A 24057-nucleotide genomic window follows, 5' to 3' on the forward strand; every position below is an offset into this window, starting at 1 on the left:
GGATGTGTCCCCCCGAAATTGCTGTCACCCTTCTCAGATTTCCTCCAAGGCTCCTGCCCTTCCCAAGCCCACCTCAGGGTCTATCTAGGCTGCCACGGAGGCTGGGGGCCACCAGGGCATCACCTGCCTGTTCTTCAGCTGTCCAGCATCACTGCCCAGAGCCAAAGCTGAGGAAAGGCTCTGCAGCCTCCTTGCCTCACCACCCACTCCTTGGTGTGACTATGCCACATCCACTTGCACCCCCAGCTGACCCTCACAAGCCACCCCTCAACTTCTACATGCTGAGTAGTTCATTAGCAAATGCACTTACAAGACAGTGCTTTGGACCCTGCAACACTGCAACACTGACTTTTCTTTTTTTAAGTGATTTTTTTTTAAAAAGAATATATTGCACACATTTCAAGAAACCCCTCAAGGGTAAAATAAAAAATATATATGGCTGGCTAAAATAACAAATGAATCATAAAACTTAGAGATGGAAAAGGACTATTAGATCATCCAATTTATCTTGCTGTCTGCCAATACAGGTTTGCTCCCCGCAGACCGCTCCCCAGGGCTTTGTCTAGCCTTTCTGACTTAACTCCAGAACCCAGGGTCCTCTGGCACTTTCCTGGGAAGAACATTTACTGCTTTAGGCATGTTTTATAGGTGCAGGGCCAAATCCTGCCCTGAAGGGAGGCTCACCTGCAAGGAGCACAGACCTTGACCCTGGACATCTTAGTGACTCTGCGAAGCAGCAACACACATGTCACTCAAGTGTGTCGTCACCTTGTGCCCTTGCACACAACTGCTGGCCCACACCACCACAGGAGGGGCTGGGACCATGGTCTTCAAGGAGCACTGTCCCCTCTCTCCCCGAGCCCAGGGTCTGCCTGGCTGGGCAGGACCAATCCCCTACCCACGCAGCAGCGTTCCCGTGCTGCTGGAGACTGCCAAACCAGCTGTAGGCAGCTCTCAGCAGGCTTCAGAGACTGCTCTAATTTATTCCAAGGGTTTGAACTTGTATCTTTTTTTTTTTTTTTTTTTTTTAATTATTGGTGATACACTCCAACAGAAGAACAAACAAACAAATAAAATCAACCCTTCAGCTTCTCAGATGGATGTTTTGGCTACAGGGCAACTTTGAAAGCTGGTTCAGTTGTTTTTGCTTTCATTTCTTTGCTGCTTCTTAAAACTGTCTTGATTTAATAAAAATTAAATGTTTTCATAGGAAAATCAGCCTGGGTGGTTTGTGATTCTTTTGTGTACAACATGAATACTACATTATTCAACATTTCAGGAATAAATTTAATTCTGTCTACCTTTGCTGAATGTTTTACAATTTAAATAGCTGGTCTGAGAGTGAAGTCCAGGTAGTAAGGAGAGATCGATTAGCTCCAGAAGGACACCAAGTTCAAGGTACAAAGGACTTCAGGTGGGACATCACCAAGTCTGTAGGAGGTGGGAGAGGAGATCCTGGGAACAGGAACTGGGGTTTGTCACACCAGAAGTGGGATTATCTGACTCACCCTCCTGAGAGACCAGGAAACAGGACAGACTCACAGTTTGCTTTGAAATGCAAAAGCACAAAAGGGACACCTGGGCTGGCTGCCTGTCACAGGAGCCCTGTTCACCACCCCAATCCTCTCCATGGGTGAGGGAGGTCCAGGCTGGGGACACCTCCACGTGGGGCCATCACCTACACCCAGGCATAGACTGAGCTTTCCCAGCACGTTTCTGCCAGGCTGGGACATGGCTGTGGAGCACACCACAACCGGGCCCAACTGCCTGAGAGGTGGCATGTCACTCAGGGCAGCTTATGAGGAAGATTTATGGTTAGGAAAACAAAAGTTTAGAGGAACAAAAGGCAACCCTCCAGACCCCTCAGCATCTGTTCCCAGCTCACACTGACTCCTCAGCCCCAGCTCAGAGGCAATTCCAGAGCAAATCAACTTTTTAACTGGGTTCCAGACCTTAGGCTGAGGACAGGAAAAGATGCAAAGGAAACAGTCTTCATGGAAAGAGAAGTAATCCAAAATGGAGTATAAAAGTTCAGGTTTTATCAAGATGCTCCTCACTACTGGGGAAGATCATTCCTTGTTCAAAGGAAGGAGTCGAGATCCTGAGGATAATGATGGGGGTCCTCCCTGAGGGTCCTGCTGGGACACGGCACACACAGACACCCCAGCCACCAGCACTTACCCCACCAGGGCAATGAGCTGGGTGATCCTTCCCTCTTCCAGCCAGCAGCTCACACAGGGAGCTGGAGCGTGCAGGTGTTGGCAGGCATGCACAGGGATGGGTTTTTATTACAGCAGGTAGAAATAAACAGCTGCACCAAATACATGGCAAGATTTTAGGCTGCTTGTACACACGGATGGAACAGGGCCCTGCTCAAACACTCATGTGCTCTGTCCCTGATGATCAGCAGCACACTTGGCACCATAAATGAGTAGGCAGGAAAAGGGATGTGCTCACATAGGATTCAGTCAATATAAGGTACAGCAGTAGGTAGAGAAGGCACAAAATGGGCTGTGAGCTCTTGGTAGGTACTCAGCTCCCCACTGCCCCGGGACCGTGCTGTACCTCAAACTCCAAACACATACCCTGAAGGAGTTCTTCACCAAGCTGTGAAAACACAGTTCAAACACTGCCTTCATTTTCACTCAGCACATAAGACTACTGCAGTCTTGTGGAGCAAGGTCCAGACCACTCCATTTCATAAAATTTAGGACTTGGCTACTTTCTGTAGCCCAAAAAGTAACCCAGGCTAAGCCCTCTGATATCTCCTGTGTTTGTCCTGCAAAAATACACTCAAATCCCCAAAATATGAAGTGCATGACATGTTTAAAGGGCCCTAGTGAGGGAGGAGAAGGCTTCTTGTGTAGACGATCAGATAAACCTCAGCACTAACACCAGCATTTGGGAAGCAGACTGCCTACATGCTGAAAATACCCATTGCAATGGTGCTGTCACTTGAAAGGTATTTACAACATTTTTAATGCAGAAAAGACAAACTTTTGCTGGTGAAATGGTGCATTTATGGCTGTAACGTATTTAGGGACTTTGTGGCAATGATGTGGCCATAAATGTCATCTTTGTAAATGTTGAACTTTGACCTACTGGTTGTTCCTACAGTGACCACACTGAACAGGACTGCAATACTGACACTGGACATTTCAGGTGCTTCTGCAAAGGAAACAAACTGCATAAAAAAAAACCATTGCTCAGAGAAATATACCTTAAATATGAAGTTTCTTTAAAAAAAAAAAAAAAAAAGATGGTAGCCTTATATTAATGCTTAACTTTAATTTATAAAGAGGCAAGTATTATATTGTTGTTATCCTCAGTTAACTGAGCTGACTCTCCACCAAGAAATCATTTGAAAAACAAAACAAAACAAAATTAAAAAACAAAAAATCCAAAACCATTTACTGTACCAGGACATTCAAGTATTCCCACTTAGCTGACAAGAACTAAACAGCATTATCAGTGTTTGAGAATTTTGTTTGCTTGTTTTTCTGAAGTACCTAATGAAGTATCAATAACTGTGGAGGAACTCCTCCCAGGATACACTCAGCTTAAATTAGCAAAATGAGAAGCTCTGGAGCTTAGGAAGATAGCAATAATGCTAGGTTAGGGAAGGGGGAAATCACTTTTTTTTTTTTTTTAATATAAAAAGTCCATCTGTAAGCAATTGTGCTAATGCTTTAAAGATGATCAGCTCAGGCTTTTGGAATCAAACAGGAAAACAACCAAAATTCTTATCTGGAAAGAAATTTTTCAACCTGAAAACAGATTCTGTCAAAATGTCAAAGGCCCAGATTTAAGTTCTGCTAACAAAGACTTTTACAGGACACAATCTGAATAAAAATGTTGAGTTCAATTACCTTTTAACCTCAAATAACAGTTGCAGAGGGAGGGAGGCAAGCAACACAAACCCAAACACAACACTAAATGGAAATCACAACGCAACAGAAACTTCAAAGTGCCCAATCTCATCTTCACCTGACTTCGTGGAACAAACAGAGGGATCACAAAATGCCACCACTGAGGAACACAGTGGGAAGGTGTTTCCCTTAAAGTGTTATTTGCACCAAGTTTACAAAAAGAAATCGAGCCTGAAAAAGTACGTTACCTGGATGATAGATGTAACTGAAGTGCAGAGCCATTTCTCCTCGTTTAATGGAGAATGGAATCCTGTGAGCAGATATACAAAGTCCCATGGCTTGGTGGGTGAAAAGCTGGGGAGCTTCTGGAAGTTTTGGTGAGATGTAATTGATAGAACACAGGAGAGGAAAAAAAAAAAAAAAAGGAGGCAAATTTGGTGAAAATTTATTTCAGATTTAATTCCAGTTTTGCTCAGTTGTTCTGATCTTCTCTTTTCCTGAACTACTTATGCTCAACTTTGACATTAAAATTTCATTTGGTTTGCTCAGAATTGCTTTATTTAGCAATGTTTAATTAGATTTTTGAGAACATACATACATATATTAAAAATGCAGAAGTACCCTAAACTGAAACAACATATTTCATTACAAAATGTGAACTTTCTTTTTATTTGATAAGAGGGAAAATTTTTTGCTTTAAGTGAAAACTATTTCCTGATTTTCCAGAATTACCAGCAACCCCAGAGGTCTGCTCTTCCCTCAGCTCACACAGGCTGCTCCAGTTCCCTATTTACCACTTGTTCCAATAAACTGAACCAAAACCGGAGAGATTAAATCATGGAAAGATTCTTTGCAAGTAATTATTCAACAAGACAAAAAAAATCAATAATTAGGTCATGACTTTCAGAGAGGATTAATGAAAATATTTTATATTAACAAAATGAGTTTTAAATGCCAAAGTGTTGCAGGATTACTTATTAGACCAGATTTGTTCATGCAAGTACTTGTGTACCTCAGATCCATGCAGGAAAAGGTCTGTCTTATAGTGACATGTAACACATTATAAAATGCATCATTTAATTAATCATAAAATCTCGGGCAGCCAAAAATAATGGTAGCCAGCAGCTAAACTGTGCACTAAATTGCTCTGTAGCAACACATTTCAGTAACTATTGATAGGGTGAGAAGAGAAAATCGGAGCTAACGTTTTTGTATCTACACATCTCCTTCGGTTCATCTCACTTGCCAGTGAAGTTTTCTGGTTATACTGCGATTTCTGCTACACAGATTATTTAAAATAGGTCAACATCTTTCTGCATGTATGGTCTAGTCTTGGGCAGCTCTGTGTTTATCTACTTCAAAGCTAATAAATACTAATAATAAAATTAGTAATAAATAAATTGAAATAAAAAAGTTAAAAAAAATAAAAATTAGCTAGTTAGTGCTAATACTAATTAATTTAGGAACCTAAAGTAAACTTGGCCTTAAGATATGCAGCCCCTTCAGCAATGCGAGCTGCTCTGTCTCCTTCCGGCTCAGCTCCGCTCTCCCTCCAGCTGGCTGTGGTGGCTTCTCTTTGCCAACACCGCCATCTAATGCCCAAACACGCTCTGAGCGCTCTCCAGGCGCAGGAAACACGATGCTGGGGTTACCTTTTCCACACATCTCCTGATCTGGGATCTGGAACCGATTCCAGTTCTGGGCCCCCCAGCTCAGGAGAGGCAGGGAACTGCTTGAGAGAGTCCAGCACAGAGCCACCAGGAAGATGAAGGGAGTGAAACATCTCCCTTATGAGGAGAGGCTGAAGCAGCTGGGTCTCTTTAGCTTGGAGGAGGCTGAGGGGTCACCTCATAAACGTCTATAAACATGTCAAGGGGGAGTGTCAGGAGGAAGGAGCCAGGCTCTTTTCAGTGACGTCCAATAACAGGACAAGGGGCAATGGGTACAAGCTGGAACATTGGAGGTTCCATAAAAATATTAGAAAATTGTTCATGGTGGAGGGTGACAGAGCCCTGGAACAGGCTGCCCAGGGAGGTTGTGGAGTCTCCTTCTCTGGAGACATTCAAAACCTGCCAGGACACGTTCCTGTGGGATCTATTGTAGGCGATCCTGCTCTGGCAGGGGGGCTGGACTAGATGATCGTTGAGGTCCCTTCCAACCCTGAACATTCTGTGATTCTGTGATTGCAGCCCTACAGGGAGCCGCCCCTTTGTCCACCCTAGAGCCCCCACTTGCACCAGTAAGAACCACTAAGCAGAGCAATGATGACTCTTTGTAGGAGTGCTCCACAGACAGTTGGGGTAACAAAACTTTCACCACCTTACAGAACCTGAGAGACATTTGTGAAATGTTGAACAACAGAAGGGGTGAACTCTGGAGGCTGCAGAGCCCAGCTCAGCCAGTGTGTAGGGAGCTCAGTGGTAACAAAGGAAGCAAATTTCTAACGAGGGAGAGGCATTACCAAAATCCAGAGTTTGCCAGTTCCAAGCTTCATCATCCTGCAGAAAGTTCCAGCTTGGTCTAGAGCTAAGGATGTTGTTTTGCTTTCATACAAAACACACATAAGGAAGATAAAGCTGCTGTATCTGCCCTAAGCAGATCAGGCTCAGTTCAACCGCAGGGAACAATAAAACTAAGATTGGAAGATCTGGGAAGATAGCACAGCTTTACATTTAACTCTTTAAACAAAGACTTACAGGTCCGTGGTCAGGACAGAGGCCAACAGGGCAGGGAAGTCAGAGCTTTTCCTTTTTTTGCCATACCATGCTCAGACCAGAAGCCTCCTCTCTGGAATTCTGCTCCAACAGCCACTGATTTTTGCAACATCCCACACGTGACCCAATACTGGACTCAGTCTCTGTAAAGAATGAACTCCAAACTAAATAAAACTGCATATCACATAACTGACCCTTGTTACAGCAAAGAACACATGCCAAAATGGGCACTCTTGTAGTAAGCATGTAGTTAATCTGCATAATTACACGTAGTAATCATGCTGTAGCATGTTTGAAATGCCAAATCTCATTTTCCCCAGTAATCCTCAGTCATATTCATTATCTTCTGCAGGAACTACTACTTTAGATGTTATGAATTAATATTAAGATGAAATTGAATTAAATGTAGATTTTAATGTCATGAATGCACTCATAACTATTTTTTCCCCTGAGAACCATCTGCAATTTAGAGACTTGCTAATCCTAATTAAATGCACATTTCTCAAGTGTGTGCAAATGAAGAGAGAAATTTGCTCAGTAACACACTTGCATATTTTCCTCTTTCACAGAGGGTTATATGAAACTGTTTTGTGATTTAATATTAGATCTTTCTTGGAAGAGAAAATGAGTGTTGCTTCTTCATAATTTCAAGATATACAGTAGCCTAACTGTGTCTTAGTTGGCAATTCATTAAAAGCATAGGAGGAAGATCCCTCAACCAAGTGCTTCTAACACTGTTCTGAACAGTTACAGTCGCTGTAGAGAAACACTACTTTAGCTACACCTTCCAGCACCTCAGAAAATACTCGAAGTCTTCTGATACTCTGCTTGGAGGCAACAAACAGAACCCAGCACTCTGCAGGTTATTATGCAAACGAGTCATCACAGGGCTTCAGAATCCAGAACAGACCGTGGAGTCAGGAGTATATCTCACCTACCCCTCAAGTAGAGGAGCTTTACTAGCTTCACAGTGAAGTCTCTAGCTTTCTTCACTGTCTCCATTTCTTTTTGCTTTTGGCTTCCCCACACACAGCCACCTTTCCATTAACCAGTTTAGGCTAGGAATAATGTTTATCTCAAAAGAATGTGGGGGGAAAAGTTTTAGCAATTTCAATGTAGCTCACAACTGAGGAACCAGTTACATGACAGAACAAACACGGTAGCACCAAAAAGCCTCCAAAATCCCAGTCTGAAGATGCAGGACTTTTTGACCTTCAGCTGAATGCCCTTGTACCAGTTCTGTACCTTTAACACCTCCCTCTCAGTCACTGAGATTTGCTCCGAGTTTTAATTATTATGCATTAATTATGCAACAGCTTGCGTAACTCACAATTGGTATGGCAATGTAGGCATCTGAAGCCTCAAGCTCCTGGAACACAGATCTACTGTCTCCAAGTCAGTCTAGTTTATCTGAAACTACTAAAGGCAAAAAGGAGGACCCTTAGCACCCCAAACCAAAGGAAAACCATGGTCAATAGTAAGGATGACTTGAAAAGCTCACACTGACTTCTGTCTTGCCCTCTGTCAGTCAGCACCACACAATGCTACCCAAAGCCCCACTGGATACCTTCAGCAGGCAGACACCAGACCCCTCATTTGTGCACTACAGGCACCACAAGAACTTGTTCTTTCCAAAGCAAGTGACAGATCCACACAATGAATGTATCGTTTTGTTCTTAACCTCACACCCTTTGAAGCTTTTCTCCTCCCTAGCAGCACTGCTTAAGAAACTAGTCTGACCTACTCCTACAGACCTTATGATGGCGAGGACTGCCAAGCCAGCACAGGAATCAAAAGCTTAATCTGTGATGTCAGTGAGGCTGTGGTCACTCATGGAAGTGCCCTTAACTGCAGCTGACGTACTAGGGGGTCTCATCTCAGCAGCTTCTCTTTCTCTTGAGGATGAGTTGCCTTGGACAAGGCTTTCCCCAGCTCATACTCTAGTTCTGAGATATGGTGAGGGGTGTTCAGGAGGTCTGCCACCTCAGTCAAGTTCCAAGAACACATCAAGCCTAGGAATTTTTCAAGTACATATTTGGTTTCAAAAACAGTCCAGGCCCATACACATTCTGATACCTCACCAAAAGAAAAATTCATGCTCCATCATAATTTTATTACCACAAAGCATGCATACAATAACTCTATTTCCTTTCTTGAAGGGGGAAATAAGAAATTGTTTCTTCTTTCAGTTAAGAGTTTTCCTCTTAAGCCTCACAGATGGAGCTTCTGGGAAGTGACTCAATATTTTCATATATGCAACGGAACAAGGCACAAATTTGGTTTTGGTTAGTGGTAGATTCTCCTTCCACCCATTCTTGTCCCCCACCCCCCTAGCAGTGAGAGTGTGACAAAAGGTCAAGCAAATATGAAATTCCAGGCGACTCATTTTAAGTTTTAAAAGCAAGACACACAAAACAATTTTGCAAAACACCGAGTCTATATTTACATCCACATGTAATAATATACTCAACTAAAGTGAAATACATCATAAATTAAATGAGTAATGTATGCCTACTGCTTGACGACTTCAGGTTTCAACAATTAAAATAGAACAAAATGGAATGAAATAAATAAACAAAACAAGATCAACAATTTGTACCTCTATATATGCACTGTTATTTCCAAAGAAACATAAAAGACCAGTAGTATCCCAATAGTTAATACTGATGGGCAACATGTATTCTGAAATACAGGGCTGTGCTGCCATGAAGTAAGAGTCGTCATGTCCATTTTTCTATTCCAATCTCAAGATACCTACCAAAAAATACCTTGAGGGAAACTGTACCAGTATGAAGGGAGATTAAAAACAAACAAGTCTTAGGTCTGTTTGCTGAAGCATCTTAAAAACCAGTCCCGTAGAGTTTAATCTCAGAACCCTGGAAGGTACACAGATGATAGTTACAGCATGCATTCTGTAAGACTCATTGAAAGATCGCACAAAAAAATAGATTAACCATTTTCCAAGTGAATTCATCTTCAAAAAATAGGCTATAAAAGTGCAAAACTAGGAAAACAAAAATCTAGATTATGTACATATGGCTCAGCTTATGAACAGGAAAAAAGGTAAATAGTGTACAATTTCCTGATACACAGCACTTCATTACATCGCCAGTTTACAGAGACATTAAAAATAGGTCCCATATAGAGGAACTAAGACATACAACTGGAACATCTCAAGTTGCATAATGAAAAAACAAGAGTTTCTAGGTTTTGCTGTATTTGCTATACGAGGGAAGAGAGCAAAATGAACAGTGCAAAATTTTTCATTTTTTTGTTTTACTAAAATATATGGAAGTCAAAGCCAGGTACAGAAGAAATTAACTCTTAACAGTCTTTATGAGAAGCAATTAGGAATGCAAGTCAAAATATGCAACAATTCTGCTTTACTGGCTGGTAACTGGCCATCTTCCCTTTACAAAAATTAAACTGCATGTGCATTAGAAAAAACTCTTGTTGTCTTTGCAAAAAAATAAAAGGAGATAAGTCTCCCATTTACAGGTTATTTCTCACTTTAAACACTCAGTAGATGCTAAAACTCGACATCAAGAAGCTTCCAAGCACAGTCAATCAGGCTACACCATAGCCACATCCCTTTCAAAGTCTGTAGCTCCCATATTTGTATTGCAAGTCTGTTTGTTGTGACTTTACAGTTTGGACAAAGGTGCAAAGTAGTCTTCCTCCAATTGTGACTGTATTGAGTTTAGCACAAAGCTAAACTTTTGAAACATTTAGATGAATATCGTTTCTCACACAGGTCGTAGGTATTTTCTGCTGTAAAAGTTGGTATGTTGGCAGAGATGGTTTTTTAAGAGGCTTCTCTGAAGAACAGTAATCAAAGCCAAGAGAAGAATCCAACCGTATTTCAGGAACACCACACTGAAATCCAAATGTCAAGTATTGCCTCATCCTTGCATTTTAAAATACGCTGGAAACAACCCCAGGGAAACAGATCCCTCCAAGACATTATGGTCCTACATACACAAGGCAGATCAGTATAATGTCAGCACCGTTGCTTTGATGTTCACAACATTTAGAAACTGGACAGTTTATGCCAAAGTCATTTTACAAAACTAACATAGTTCAACAGAAGAAAACAGATGAGAAACTTTCACCTTTATGAAAAAGGAGCATTAAGCCAACAGGATTTCAACTTCAGTATTTACAGTTTACCTGAGGTGCAATGATTATATATTCTTTCAAAGAGAAACTCTTCAGCAGCGCTCAAGTATGTAAAAATATAATTCCTACCTAATATTTGGTCAATTAATTCTAAATAAAAACACTCAAAAGTCAATGTCAAGATATACATTCTCCACACACCTTCATAACCCAATTGTTTAGACTACTTTTTATGGCTATTTGGTACAAAATGTTAACAGACCCAGTATTATAAACTGTAGTGTTTTCTATATACAGTACAATCACAGCTTAGTTCAGTAGCTTTCATCATTGATTTTTCCTCGTGGGATGAACTGCAGGTGTAACTCCATAGAACATGTACTTGTGTCCTTAGACCTAGAGGAAAAAAGACAAAATAGTTTTGTGGTATATAGTGATAAAATAGTACAACACTTTTTGTTTACTAGGAGTAACTTTAAACATAAAGGAAACTTCTTCCACAGCCTTGCACAAGTGTATTCAGAAATGGATATTGCCATATATGGTCTGTGTCCTCTATTTGCCAAATAAAAGCTTCCAATCAAGTCTACTTTTGAAGATAAGTCCCAAGAAGAAACACAGGCAGAAGATTGGGTTAGCTTTAGAAAGCAGAACCAGACAAAAATATGCTTAGTGGGGGGACAACAAAAGCAGTGAGATTAGAAGAATATCAAGAAATAAAGTGAGGTACTTTAAAAGCTGTCAACTAGATGTCAGACAGCTCTGCTGCCCAGATATATAAAATCTCTCTATAGAGTAGTGTGTGCTGGTCCAGGTGCTATAGCATTCAAAACTATCTCCTTAAATTTGAATGAGGAAAGTGATCTGAACTCCATTTGAAAAGCATACAGATACATTTATTTATAGTCTTACTTATCTCCTTAGCAGCTAAGAATGTTGCTAACACAATGGGGTTAAGTTCTGAGACAGAGCTACAGAACTGAAGAGATGAAGCATGGGAACTCAGAACACCAGGCTAATTCTTTTCACTTGACCTGTTTCCCTCAGCAGCTACACCCACTCCTCAGTCAAACAAAGGAAAAACTATTTGGAATAACCTCTCCAGTACACAAAGAGAAACTGTCAAGGAGCTATCAGGAAACCCTTTCTCCTCCATTTAATAATCCACCAAAAAGAGTCTTGTTGTTTAAGGCAATCCCTGCCATCTTCTCAAGTTGTAAAATGAGTAATGTCTACATTTTCAGGAAGGTCTAACCAACATTACCTTTCCTAGGATTCATGAACTGTGGTAACAGCCACTTCCTCTCATTTCTAGTTCTCCACATGATGTTGCCCCACCGCCAAATACTGACTTAAGGGGAAAGCCCTTTTGTTGACTGCTTCCCACTGGAATTGTAACTAATTAATATAACTTATCTATTGTTGGCCCTTCCCTTGCTTTTAGAAGAGGAGCATCTATGTTCTTTTCATGCAAATCATCACCTCTACCCAAAACAACTAATGGTGCTGCAGTATTAGCTGACTTAAGAATGAGGGAATTCGTGTTTTCAGCTATTCTGGTTCAGACTTTCATAACCTCTCATCATTTTATGCAGCAGCCTTTGATGCTATGAGAATGCAATGCAACATTTAAGTAACAATCAGTTCGAAAGGTTTACCATTTCTTAAAGTAAATGATTAAGTCTTCTTGTCCCCCGGTCGGAAGTGTGCGTTACCAACGAGACTCTCGTAACTTCGCTTTTGCAGCGTGCTGCTGGGTAAGTGTTGGTAGGACACTGCTCGCTTTCCTGACAAAAAACACAGCAACATTATTTCCTGCTAAGCTAATTGGTCAGATACTCAGTGGTGAGCAGGTGTACACCAGCATCCAGAGTCCCAAAATCCCACAGATGCTATCCACAAATCACCTCACAAACCGGGCCCTAGACAATAGACATTCCTAGTCCTATTAATAGATTATGAAATTCAGTAGCCAGAACAAATAAGGGGTGAAAAGCATTAAACTTTGTTCTAAGCTGTATACATGTTTATCTCTTCAGATTTCCTTCATTTCATTTGCAAGAAAAATTTCTTTGCTTAACTCATCATACAACAGGCTTCACTTTAAGAAGATTGAAGTGCTGCAGTACATTTTATAGCATGATGACTACACATCCAGTTGCTGTATTTGTTTGAAAATTGAGGTTTTGAATGAGTATTTGAAAGGAAATACATTACTGCCATCACAGATTATAGGGCAATTGTGACACTTTAAGGAGTGTTAATACACATTTACGCAAAGACCTTTGTTAAGCAATTTTCAGTCTAGTATACAGGTAATTTCATGTTTATCTGAGACCATTAATTCAGATTTATATATGTGAAATCAATGCCTGTTCCATATTAAGTCTTACTAGCTTAAACAAGCAGTCAAAAACACTTCATAAAATTAAGGGGAAAAAAAGCCAAGAATCATTACTCCCCACAGGATACAAAAAGCCCAACTGCTATCCATATTCCATGAAAGCTTTAAATGCAGTATTGAAAAAACCTAGCAAGCTTTAATTAAATTAAAATGGCAAAGCTAAATTAATATTTCAACAGAATCTATGAAACCACTGAAGTGTGTCATGAGCAATTGTCTTTAATTTGCAGCCTCTGCCAGATCAATCACCCGACAGGTTATCCTTGATAGCATGTTGCCATTGCAAAGGCAACTAATTTGAGAATAACACAAACTGAGTGGTTTCAGAATGTTTCTGTCTCTTCGGGGCAACTCAGGATGGCAGAGCTTACAAGCAATAACAGAAGGCATCATGCTTTAATCAAGTTTGCCAAGTGGAACATATTCTCATGACAACTTGATCCAGCATTTAGCATGCGACATAACATGCTCACAGGACCTACATAATGCTGCCACAAGGCACGCAGGCCCTTGAAAGAGGTTTTGACATCAGGCTTTATAATATCACTAGAGTTCAGTAAAAAGACTACAGAAACCTGCAGGTCTACACCTGCAGTACTTTACATATGTTATCTAACAAAATACTTCTCTGAGCAGTTGCAACTATTACACAAACGGTTATACTTTAGCTTTTTAACGAAAGAATTTGCAGAAACTTTTCATCTTCGCTGTCTCCACCCACATAAACACTCTAATACTGAGAAGTCTGCCCATCTGCTGCCCTATACCCTCTCAAACAACTGGCAAGGCTTGGGTTGGGTACTTCTAAGCAGAATGGTTGGAAAACTAGGAAATTAGCCTTAAATACCTACACAGGGCTTTTCTTGATGTTGCCAAGAACAGAGTGAGGGGGTCTTGTTTTACAAGCCTAACACAGGTAACAGCCATAAAAAGTTGCTTTTCTTGACCTGAGACATCACTATGTAACAAACAATGAAATCTCTATTTCCATGACAACAATACTGTCAAATTAGTTGCAGACATGGTTTTGAGAGCTCTAAATAATGAGAAACAGCAGAAAGCTCTTGACTACAGGCTACTGTCTCCAGACTTGTAGCCAAAAAGAGGAAAAAAACCCTACCCACAGAGATTTTTTTCTGGCAGACAGGTGGAGCTTTCAAAAGAAGAACAAGTTGGATTCCAATGAAGTCATTGTTTAAAAACAGTATTGCATCAACTGCTACTTCAATGGGCTGGCCTCACTAACTGCTGGCAAAGTAAGAGAATTTAATTTCCCTATGCACACTAATGCTGGAAAGGAGCAAGACACTGCCCACCATATCTAATCGCTGGCATGCAGATTACTTGTCTAGCTGGTTGAAACTGAAAGACTAATTTTCCCCTTCCTGTCTGAATGAAAATTAGTAGGGGTTTATACACTATAAAGAGCATTCCCTCAAAATCCTGAATGTTTTACCTGCTCAACAGACAGCAATGTCATGAAGCACAAGTCCTCTGTCAATGCAAATTAGCAGTTTAGTCCTCCAAATGTTGAGCTGACATATTCTTAGCTGCTATAAACCATTAGTTAAAAAAAGAGTCTTGCAAAGAGCTACAAATTCCACAACTGTATGAATGACTTTTATGCTCAGAAAAAAACCCTGTGTTTCATTATCTCAGATCACTAGGAAACAAAACAACAGCAACAATATTTGTCTTTCTGCCTGTCCCTCCACATTCTACACACAACCTAGTGCCCATTTTACATTCCTCATAGCAGTTCATAGTACACAAACAAACTAGGAAATAACTTCATTTCACAGCCATCTCAGTGAGTCAGCTGTGATGCTGACTTCCTTTATCCATTCCCTACCCAGACTGGAAACAACTAACTTTCCTTCATCCTTCCACAACCCACTAGCAAGCCTGAATATTTTTGAAGTCCACAACCTTGAAAAAACAAAAAAGCACCAGAACAGTGTTGGTGAATGCATTTTTTTTGCCACATAACTAAATGTGGTTTTAGTATTTTGCAGCTTGCTCTGACCTAAGGTAACACACCCTGCTTGTTGTGACCCCTAGACTACTTCAAAAGAATAATTTTACTGCTTCTAGAGAATGGGAGTATTCACAGAGTTTAAGAATTTAGTAGAGACTTTTAAGACTACACAGCTCACAGACTATCCATTTTTATAGCAGGATCTTCAGTCCAAAATTCAAAGTCCTGTATTTATAGCTAAGTTCATACTGACCTCAAATCAAAGTCATAGGTACCATCTTCTACAAATAAACAGGCAACTGCTTAAATACCACCTAGCACCCCTTAATCCTGGCCTCCTGGCTAAACTTTGAAAATGCTGGCCAAGAACAAAACAAAAAGAATGCATTACACAAGAGTACCAACATCTTCCAGATAAATCACAAAACATTTACCTCTGCTAGGCCCAGAATTTTTTAAAGCCTTACTACTTAATGCAATGAGATACCGTGATTAGAATAGCAGAAGTAGGTTGTCTTGATTTAACAAAGTATTCTCGTGCTAAAGACTAAGCATTACAACAACCCATTGAAAAATAGAGGTATAAGATTTAAATCCTATTTTTACGATTTGTAATACATCTTTTTCTGCCACTGAAGGGAACTGTCCATAAGAGCTTTTAGTTCTGTTGTGGGTTTTTTGTTTTGGTTTGTTTGGTTTGTGTTGTTTTTTTTCTCTCCCTCTCTCCCCTGGCAAGAGATTTTATTAATATTCCAGATGGCCCAAGACTTCTTATATATTAAGCAGAAAGGCTCATTCCATATCCTGGATTAGTTAGCATGTCTGGAGTGCACTGATGAACAAACAATATGTCTGCTATCAGCGATCCATGACAGGAGGGAGGAGGGAACTTGAGGAACTTTAAATCCCTCTTTAAAAAAAAAAAAAAATAAAAAAAATCAGACTTTCCATGCCTAATTTCCCAAAACAAGCATTTGCCACACCTGGATTTTAAATTCAAAATCCAAAGATTGACTTGACTTGGTGAAATGCTAGGTACAGCTTTATTTGCTCCGTTTCAAGGCGAGTACACTTATTATAGCCCATTCACCTTCCTTTGTAAGGGTGTAAGACATTTAACTAGGAAGGAGATACTGTACCTTCCACTGCAGAGCTGGGTACTTGGCCATTGCTAGATCCAGAACAACTGTAAAGTGATCCAGAGCTAGATGGCTCGTAAGGTTTGAGAACAGTCAATACATTTGGAGGATCAACATCATCTGAATTCAGAAGCCCTTGTTTGGTTGGCAAAACAGAGGATGCAGGTTTGGTGTGAGAACATTCCTGAGGTAGCAGATTTGCATATCTGTTTGCAACACGAAATCTGCTTGTTTCGTATCTTCTGTAATTAGCCATTGGAGAGTCAATATGTTCAACAGCTAGCAGATTAGGTTTCATTCGTTTAGAAGACGTTTCACCATAGTCTAGATTTATATTGCTCACAGATTTACTAGAAAGATAGTCTCTTCCTCGATGACAAGACCAGGCAGATTCATTCAGGTGAGAGTCGAGAGTTCCATTCATACTGCTGCTTACTAGACCAGATTGAGACACTGGGACACTTGGAGCTTTTACTTTAGATTCAGATGATCTTTTTACTCTGTCCACTACTGGAGAGATACTGGAACTGGAGTGCATATCTTGCTGAGGTTGCCTGTAGTTATTTGCCTGAGCTCCAACATTACTTTGCTGTTTGTGAAACTTGAGGTTACTTGGGGCTGTGCTGCTCGAGTCAGTCACTGAAAGCGGGACTTTGTTCTGTGGAGGGTGGCACTGTTTAGCCTTCCCCGTTTGCAAGGGTTTTTGCTGTGCAGATGAGGAAGTCTTACTTCTCTTAGCATTAAAAGACAGAGGAAGCACATCTTTACCAAGCAGAGCTGGAGGGCATCCAGTGCGTCTGGCTTTAGCTAGAGCTTTGTTTCTACAGCCATTTTTGTTAATGGTGTCAGGATTGTATTTGTGCATCAGCCTCTGGTGCATCATTAGGACTTCTGGATAAAATGTTCTGTAAGCACAAAATGGACAGGTGATGGGTGCTTGTAGGCCTTTAGTTGCAATCACTGAACATTCTTGTGAAGTCCCAGTGGATAAGTTCAATGGTTTTTCTTCAGAGTCCACAGTAGGTTTGTGTTTGTAGTTTTCAGTGCAATCTCGCACATCATTCACGATTCTTCCATCCTTTAAAGCACAAACGTACTGCACGTCATCTCCATCTGACGCCACAGAAGCCTGCCTCTTTCTTTTATGAGGAACACCAGGCTGGCATTCCTTTGTTTCCTTCTCAGCCTTTAGTTTTTCCAGGTAAGGAGTGGACATGTTCTGATGTATTGAATTTGAATTGTTACAAACAGAACCTTTGTTCAATTCCCTAGAATTATTCTTCATTTTTAAAGGGACTGTGCTGCGTACTACACTGTTCAAGGACAGAACTTCCTTTTGCCGCTTGATAGGTGTGCAGCCCACAGCATCTTTGGCACAATCAAAAAGCCTCTTTGAATTTTTGGTTTCTTGAGCACCATCAGCAGCCAGCAAGAGCTCAGTCTCCTGACTCTGTAATGACACTTTGCTGTCGCTTTTTACATCTGCTGCACTATCAGCTTGCTTGTCCTTGTGATGCCTCTCTAAATGATACCTCAATGAAGTCTTCTGTGCTGCTGCATAATCGCAGAATTCACATTTGTATGGTTTTTCACCTGAAACATGGTTTTATCAGTAAGTTTCACATAATTTGAAGTCTTGCGTACAAATAAAGACAAGGGAATAATGTAGATCACAAAACAGTACAATAGATTTTTCTTTCCCCTTCCACGTATTCGTAATTCCAAAACTCACGTATATAATTTAACCAAACTGTATCTTACTTTTAGTAACTGCAGTGACAACTGCTGGCTACAATGAAGGTATTCCCACACGCTGGCTATGTATGAAGATGGTAGTTGACAGTATGTTTGGCAGAGATAAGCAAGAAGTATAGCTATGGGTCAACTCCAACAATTTGTAGCCCTTGATCACACCACAAGTACACTACTCAACTAATGTTACAGTTCACCTATAAATAGAGCTGTTTCTTATGAAACAGGGCCATACATTAACATAAGTAGGAAGAGTTTGCCTGGCTATAAAAACCAAGAAGTTGAACTGAAAAACAGACGTGGCTATTGCCCCAGGTAGCAGCAACTGACAGTAGTTGTGAAATAGTTTTTTGTTGGAAAACAAAAACAAACACCAAAAAACTACCACCTTTTTTGCTAGACTGCTAAAAGCAGACAGAATTAAAGTTTTAAAATAAGGTTTTTCTGGCAGTACTTAATGTAGTTAGCCCTGTTCCAGAAGATTTACACTTATGTAAATGAGTGTTTTGGCTCTTTTTAGCATTAGAGAAAATTTTATTCTCAATATCAGTAATTTTTGAGAGCAACTTTTGTCTTCAGCAAAACCAAACAGCCATCTGGATTCAGCAGACTTCCTTCCCCTCCCACAAAGGTGAAGCCCATTTACCTGTATGAGTTCTGAGATGAATATTGAGGTAATAATTTGAGCGAAAATACTTTCCACAATAGCTGCATTCTCTGGAGGCTCCAAGGTTTTTAACTTTTGCTCTTTCCAAACCATCTTCATTTTTATCTTTGGGAGAAAATACAGCTATATTATGAAGAGCAAATGTAAATCTGGAGTCTCATTTAAAATGGTAAGTAACAATCTGAACTGTCTTTAAGGAATAACACCGAATGATGAACTGTTGTCAACTCCTACAGTCTAGGAGCATCTTTTGTTCTGTGCTGCTGCACACTTTGCAATCAAAGAGAGTTAAAAATGTTTCTGTTTCTGTCAAGTAACACTGTGTTTACTGACAGTAACAAAGAAGTCTCAGAAAAAAAAAAAACAAAAAACAAACAACAAGATACAAAACTAGGTCTCAGAGAAAAAAAAAGTTAGCTTTTCTGATCCACAGGATCTCAGTGGAAAATGGCCCATCTCAAAAATTCACACAGGTTATAAATCCTATTCCTTTATTGCAGGGAGTGCTTGAATTAAGTGTAAGCATGACGATCCAGACCGTAAGCCTGCTCTGCACACCACAGCAAAACACAGGAAGGTGCTGTGGGGAAGGCAGGCAAGGAGAAGGGGGAATTTCTTATTAATTTTAATAATATTAATATTATTTCTGTGCTAATCAATGGACCATCATGCCTGTGTAACAACATCCTTAGATTTAATGAATAATCTTCCTTCACTAGAAGCATTAATGCCTACACTGACAAATATGGGAGTAGGAAAGCCACAGGGATTGCTAGTTGGGTGAAACAGAATCAAGGAACAAATTCGCAGATGAAAAACTGGTTCTGCTCAAGTGTAAGCAGTAGTAGTTACCACTGGAGGGCGGCAAGTACAGCAAAATGTCTAACAAGAAAGGGGAGAAGGGGAGAACGCTTACACACAATACACCATTCAAATCAACGTGATTTCTGTGGCAAGTTGAACTGAAAAACCATCAAGACAACTTCAGTAAAATACCCAGGTGAAGGGTGACTGGAAAGCTACAGTGGGAAGAGAAGGAAGGAGACATTTTGCTCAGCTACAATGGTAGATACATAATAGATATAGCTTAAACTGGTTCTCTGAAGTTCCCATGTGTCATAAAGCTTCTACATTGGAAATGCCAAGTATGGCTAAACTCTGGCTAAGACAAGCCATAGCTGTTTTAAACAAACAGATAATGTCTCAATAGGCATGACTCAGCACCTCACAATGAAAGCTGTTGTAGCTCAGGATAAGACACTGAGAAGCAAAACAAGCAAGTTAACATTAGGTAATAATTCCATTCCTTTGTTACTGGAGGCAAAATAAAGGGCCGCACATTACCAGAAATGGAACAGTCAGTTTGTGTGCCAGGACATTCTGTACGTCGTGTCTTTTCTTGAGATTATGCAAGTGTCTGTTCTTTCAATGCAGATTCAAAGCATGTCACACACAAGAGTGCTAGATTGGCTAGAAGACCTTTTGCTCTTCCTTTTTGCCCCAGACATGCCATCCTTTTCAGTTAAGGAATCAGGTTTTTTTCTAAGACATTGTGAGATGCAGAGTTAATCCTGAGTAACATACAGATGGAGCCCATCTACTCTGTCAAAGAGAAGTGTTAGGAATCCTTCAAGGAAGAGGAGTTAAATATATACCTTTCTTTTATACATGATGTCTACATATTAATAGCCATGTGTGTTCTTAAGCAACTAATTTTAAATTGCTGGTTCTGACATTTAGGCTTTCACATTACATACTGGTTCAGGAGAAACACAGAACCTGCAGCTTGATCCAAAAAAAGTCTGGAATTATTCTTTACTTGTAAGCATTTTAACAGCTGCTGATATTGAGCACTGGACATTTTCTGCCCTTTCTTACCAGATACAAGGGAAAAAGGTGACACTGCAATGGTTTCTTCTGAAATACCATTTGTAAAACCATGTATTGGACAGGAAGGGATATGCAACACTCAAAAGTATCCAGTAAAAAACCTTGCTAAAAACAACTTGCTGTTGCACAGCACCTTGATGAGTCCCAGAACACAGTGTCAGAACCTTTCTTTCCCTCCCGTTTTTCTCTTTTCCCCTTCCCTCACCATAATGTTTCGTATCTCTGGCCAAGTTTTGAAATAACTGAGAAAGGCAAGGTGCATTCTTTGGCTCTAAAGAGTTCCTAAACAACATAGTAACAGCTATTCCAAACTTATGTACTCAAAATTTTACTCACCTAAATTAAGTGTTTCTGGAAGCCCATCTTCAGATCCATCTTCAGAGCCTCCTTCTATTCGTTCTCCTGCTCCATTTTCATCCAGACTTGCGATTAGATCGGCACAGCACGTCCTTGAAGCAGCTGAAGTCTCTCCATCAGTCCGCCTGTCCCTTTTATGTACTCTGGAATGAAGGACTAGCTGGTGGTATGTTCTGAAGGCTTTACCACATGCTGAACAGTGTGTTGGTTTCTCTTTGTTCTGGGACAGTTTAGAATCCATGTCCATAGAAGGCACTTCACCACCGGGATGTTTCAATTTTACTTGGGATAAGTTGCCATTCCTTGTATAATTGCTATTTTTATTTACTTTTGACTTCCCTGTACTTTCGGTCTGGCTGCCTTTATTTGCATTCCAAATTTCACCAAGTTCTTCTTTATCAGAAGATGAATCATCATTGTCTGTGCTTCCTTCTTGCCCTGGTTCTTTAGTTTGACCATGGCCAACTGCAACTTTTCCTTTGGTAGCCAGCTGCCACGCTTGATATGTATTGAAAGGATCTAGTTCAGCTATCCATTTCACAGGTTTTTGTGATTTGTCATTTTCTGGAGCCAAGTTTGGTCTTAAGTTCAAGAATTGAAAAAATTCCTCTTTTCGAGACGTTTCTTCTGCATTGGGTTCACCAGTCACTCGGGGGCTTTCCCCACTGGGTGCCGATTCTTTGGTGTGCACTTTACTGTGCTCAATTAGAGTCTCTTTATTGGGAAATAGGAAGCCACAAACCATACAAATTTTGTAAGGTGATGTTACATTTTCAGTTACATGCTCCTGCACCACCTCATTTATTGTTATGGGGCTTTCAGAACCTTGTTGGTGCTTGTTTCTAGAACCAGGCTTTCCAGTATGCGTTCTCATGTGATTTTTGAGGAACCATGGCTCTTTAAATCTTCTTCCACATACATTACACCAATACGTGAAAGAATCTTTATGCTTTTTCATGTGTGCCTCAACATCAAAAGCCTCACCAAACGTTTGTCCACAAACTTCACAACTAAGTTCTTCACTGTCCTTTTCATTGTTTTGTGAAGGCAAGTTTGTTCTTACTTGACATTTATCTAAATGACTAAGATACTCTGCTTCGACACGCAGGACAGCTGGTTCACAAAGAGTGGGCCTATGTTGAGTTAAAACATGCTTACCAAGTTCTTCAGGATGTTTAAAAGTCTCATCACAAAACATGCAGTCCAGAGGCATGCATCCTTCAGCTTGCATAAGAAACTTTTCTTGCAGGCTTTTGTAGGAAATTGTGTTTGTTCCTTTTATTGTCATTGAGGCATCGTCGCTCTCCATCTGTGCACCAACAGTACTGGCTATGCCGTCCGGCCCATCCATGTATGCCAGGAGGGGCTGGGTTGGCATGTTTCCTACGTTCTGTTCCCCGTTACATCTTCTAATGCAAGGTTTCAGTTCTTTGGGGATGCTCACTGATCACAATAAGGACACTTATAAAGTTCTCCAACATGTGCTTACAAGTCTGCTAAACTAAAAAAACACTTCTGCCAGGAAAAAGATTTTTTTTTTTCCACAAGCAAAAAAATTATTTCTTTTTCATTTTTATCTGTGTTCACACATCACTGCAAGTATCCACCAGTTCTCTCAGCAATGAAGAGGCTTTTATGAACTGTTTCTTCCATTTTTTCAAGTCTGTAGAAACAGGCAGTTGCACTTAGTTTTTTTGTACAAATATTTCAACTAGTTGCACAGAGCAAAACACACTCAAGGACAAGTTCAGTGCCACAAAGAACTCCAGCACCTGGAGAAGAGAGAAAACAGTCAGTCAGACTTTTGACAAGAAAAGGAACGTTGTCTCCCAAATAATGAAAACATTAGGGATGGAGAACTATCAAATGCTTTGGAACACAGAAAGCATACTTTACATAAACAGTCAATGAAGGACAGCTAGAATGACTCCTGGTCACTTTTATACCTAGCTGAAATAGTGTGGTCTTGAACATCCCTGTATTCCATTAGCTGGGCTTCTGTATTAAGATTGCTACAGAAAAGCAATACTCTCTCTACTATCTATTCTAAACCTACTCTTGTCCAGTTACAAAAAGCTGCTGAAACCATATTTCAATGCATGCACTACTGAATTCATAACAAGTAAATGCCACAAGACAAAGTACCCTTTTCTCAAACCTGTGAAACCAGTGTTTAGAAGCACAGCAAGACTTTACTTCTTTGTTCTCTAAAGGCTGCTGAGCAAAAGACTTTCCTCAGGAGTAGACACTTCAGAATTAGCTTTCATCGTTTGGTACACAGTAAGTGTCAGTACAAATCTTAAGAACTATTCACTCACACCACTACTCAAAGCTTTTACTATCATCCACAGATTAACAATTTCATGACAATTTTGGGTTGGTAGAATTAGATAATCTTAACATTTGAAATAAACTAATGATACTGTTTCTTGAACAGTAGCTCAATATTGAAGTAATCTAAGAGGCCAACTATTACATTTTAAAAGGAAATGCTTCCAATTTCAAATTGCATGCATGCAACAAAAAAAAAAAAGTGCTTTATTTATTGTAGTCAAAAGGGAAGGTGCAAGATTCCATGAGATTAAAAAGGGTTCTAATATAGTTAATCACAATTCAAATTTAAAGCTTCCAGGCCATCAGTTATAATGTCTGCTTGCAGCAATTAATGGCCACAACTCTTTGGGCTTGCAAATTATAGTATTGTAGAGTTCAGGACTTTGCTTGAGCAAATTTCTGGATAAAGGAAGTCTACCAAGCTTACACAAGACCATATAAATTGAGGAAGAATCATTCTGAGACGAGGCACATTTCCAAATGCATGTTATTTCATAGAAGGATACCTGGCCAGTGATTCACATTACTTGAATTAATATGTCCAAAACACAATATGGTCTGTAGATTTTCAAGCAGAAGACAGTATGGGCAAAGTAGGGTTTTAGTATTCATCTCAACTTCCACCTCCACCTTGCTTTTGTTTGGAAAAAAAATTGAAACAGTCTACTTCATGTCACCCAAAGAAAGGGCAGCAATTCGAACACAACCCTGTAATAGCTCGGGCTACAGAGATTTCCATGACAGGCAGGTGTAGCAGGTAAAGATGTGGTTATCCATGCAGCTAAGGTCACCTTCTCCAGCCTTTTCTGATCAGCAGGACTAGTCAGAAAAAAA

At 40.2% G+C, this 24057-nt stretch overlaps 1 protein-coding gene across 1 annotated transcript; it reads right to left on the reverse strand.

Moving 5' to 3' along the window:
- Nucleotides 1–10422: 10422 nt before the first annotated feature.
- Nucleotides 10423–22267, reverse strand: ZNF217 (zinc finger protein 217). The gene is made up of 5 exons (XM_008944384.1): nt 20869–22267; nt 18622–18747; nt 16224–17816; nt 12361–12489; nt 10423–11098 (listed from the first exon to the last, which is right to left on the reverse strand). Exons 1-4 carry the CDS (start codon nt 22265–22267, stop codon nt 12380–12382), a joined length of 3228 nt encoding a protein of 1075 aa, XP_008942632.1. The 3' UTR covers nt 10423–11098; nt 12361–12379.
- Nucleotides 22268–24057: the final 1790 nt, after the last annotated feature.

The sequence above is a fragment of the Merops nubicus genome, unplaced genomic scaffold (genome assembly GCF_000691845.1).
Source record: "Merops nubicus isolate BGI_N331 unplaced genomic scaffold, ASM69184v1 scaffold17727, whole genome shotgun sequence".
NCBI classification, from domain to species: Eukaryota; Metazoa; Chordata; class Aves; order Coraciiformes; family Meropidae; genus Merops; species Merops nubicus.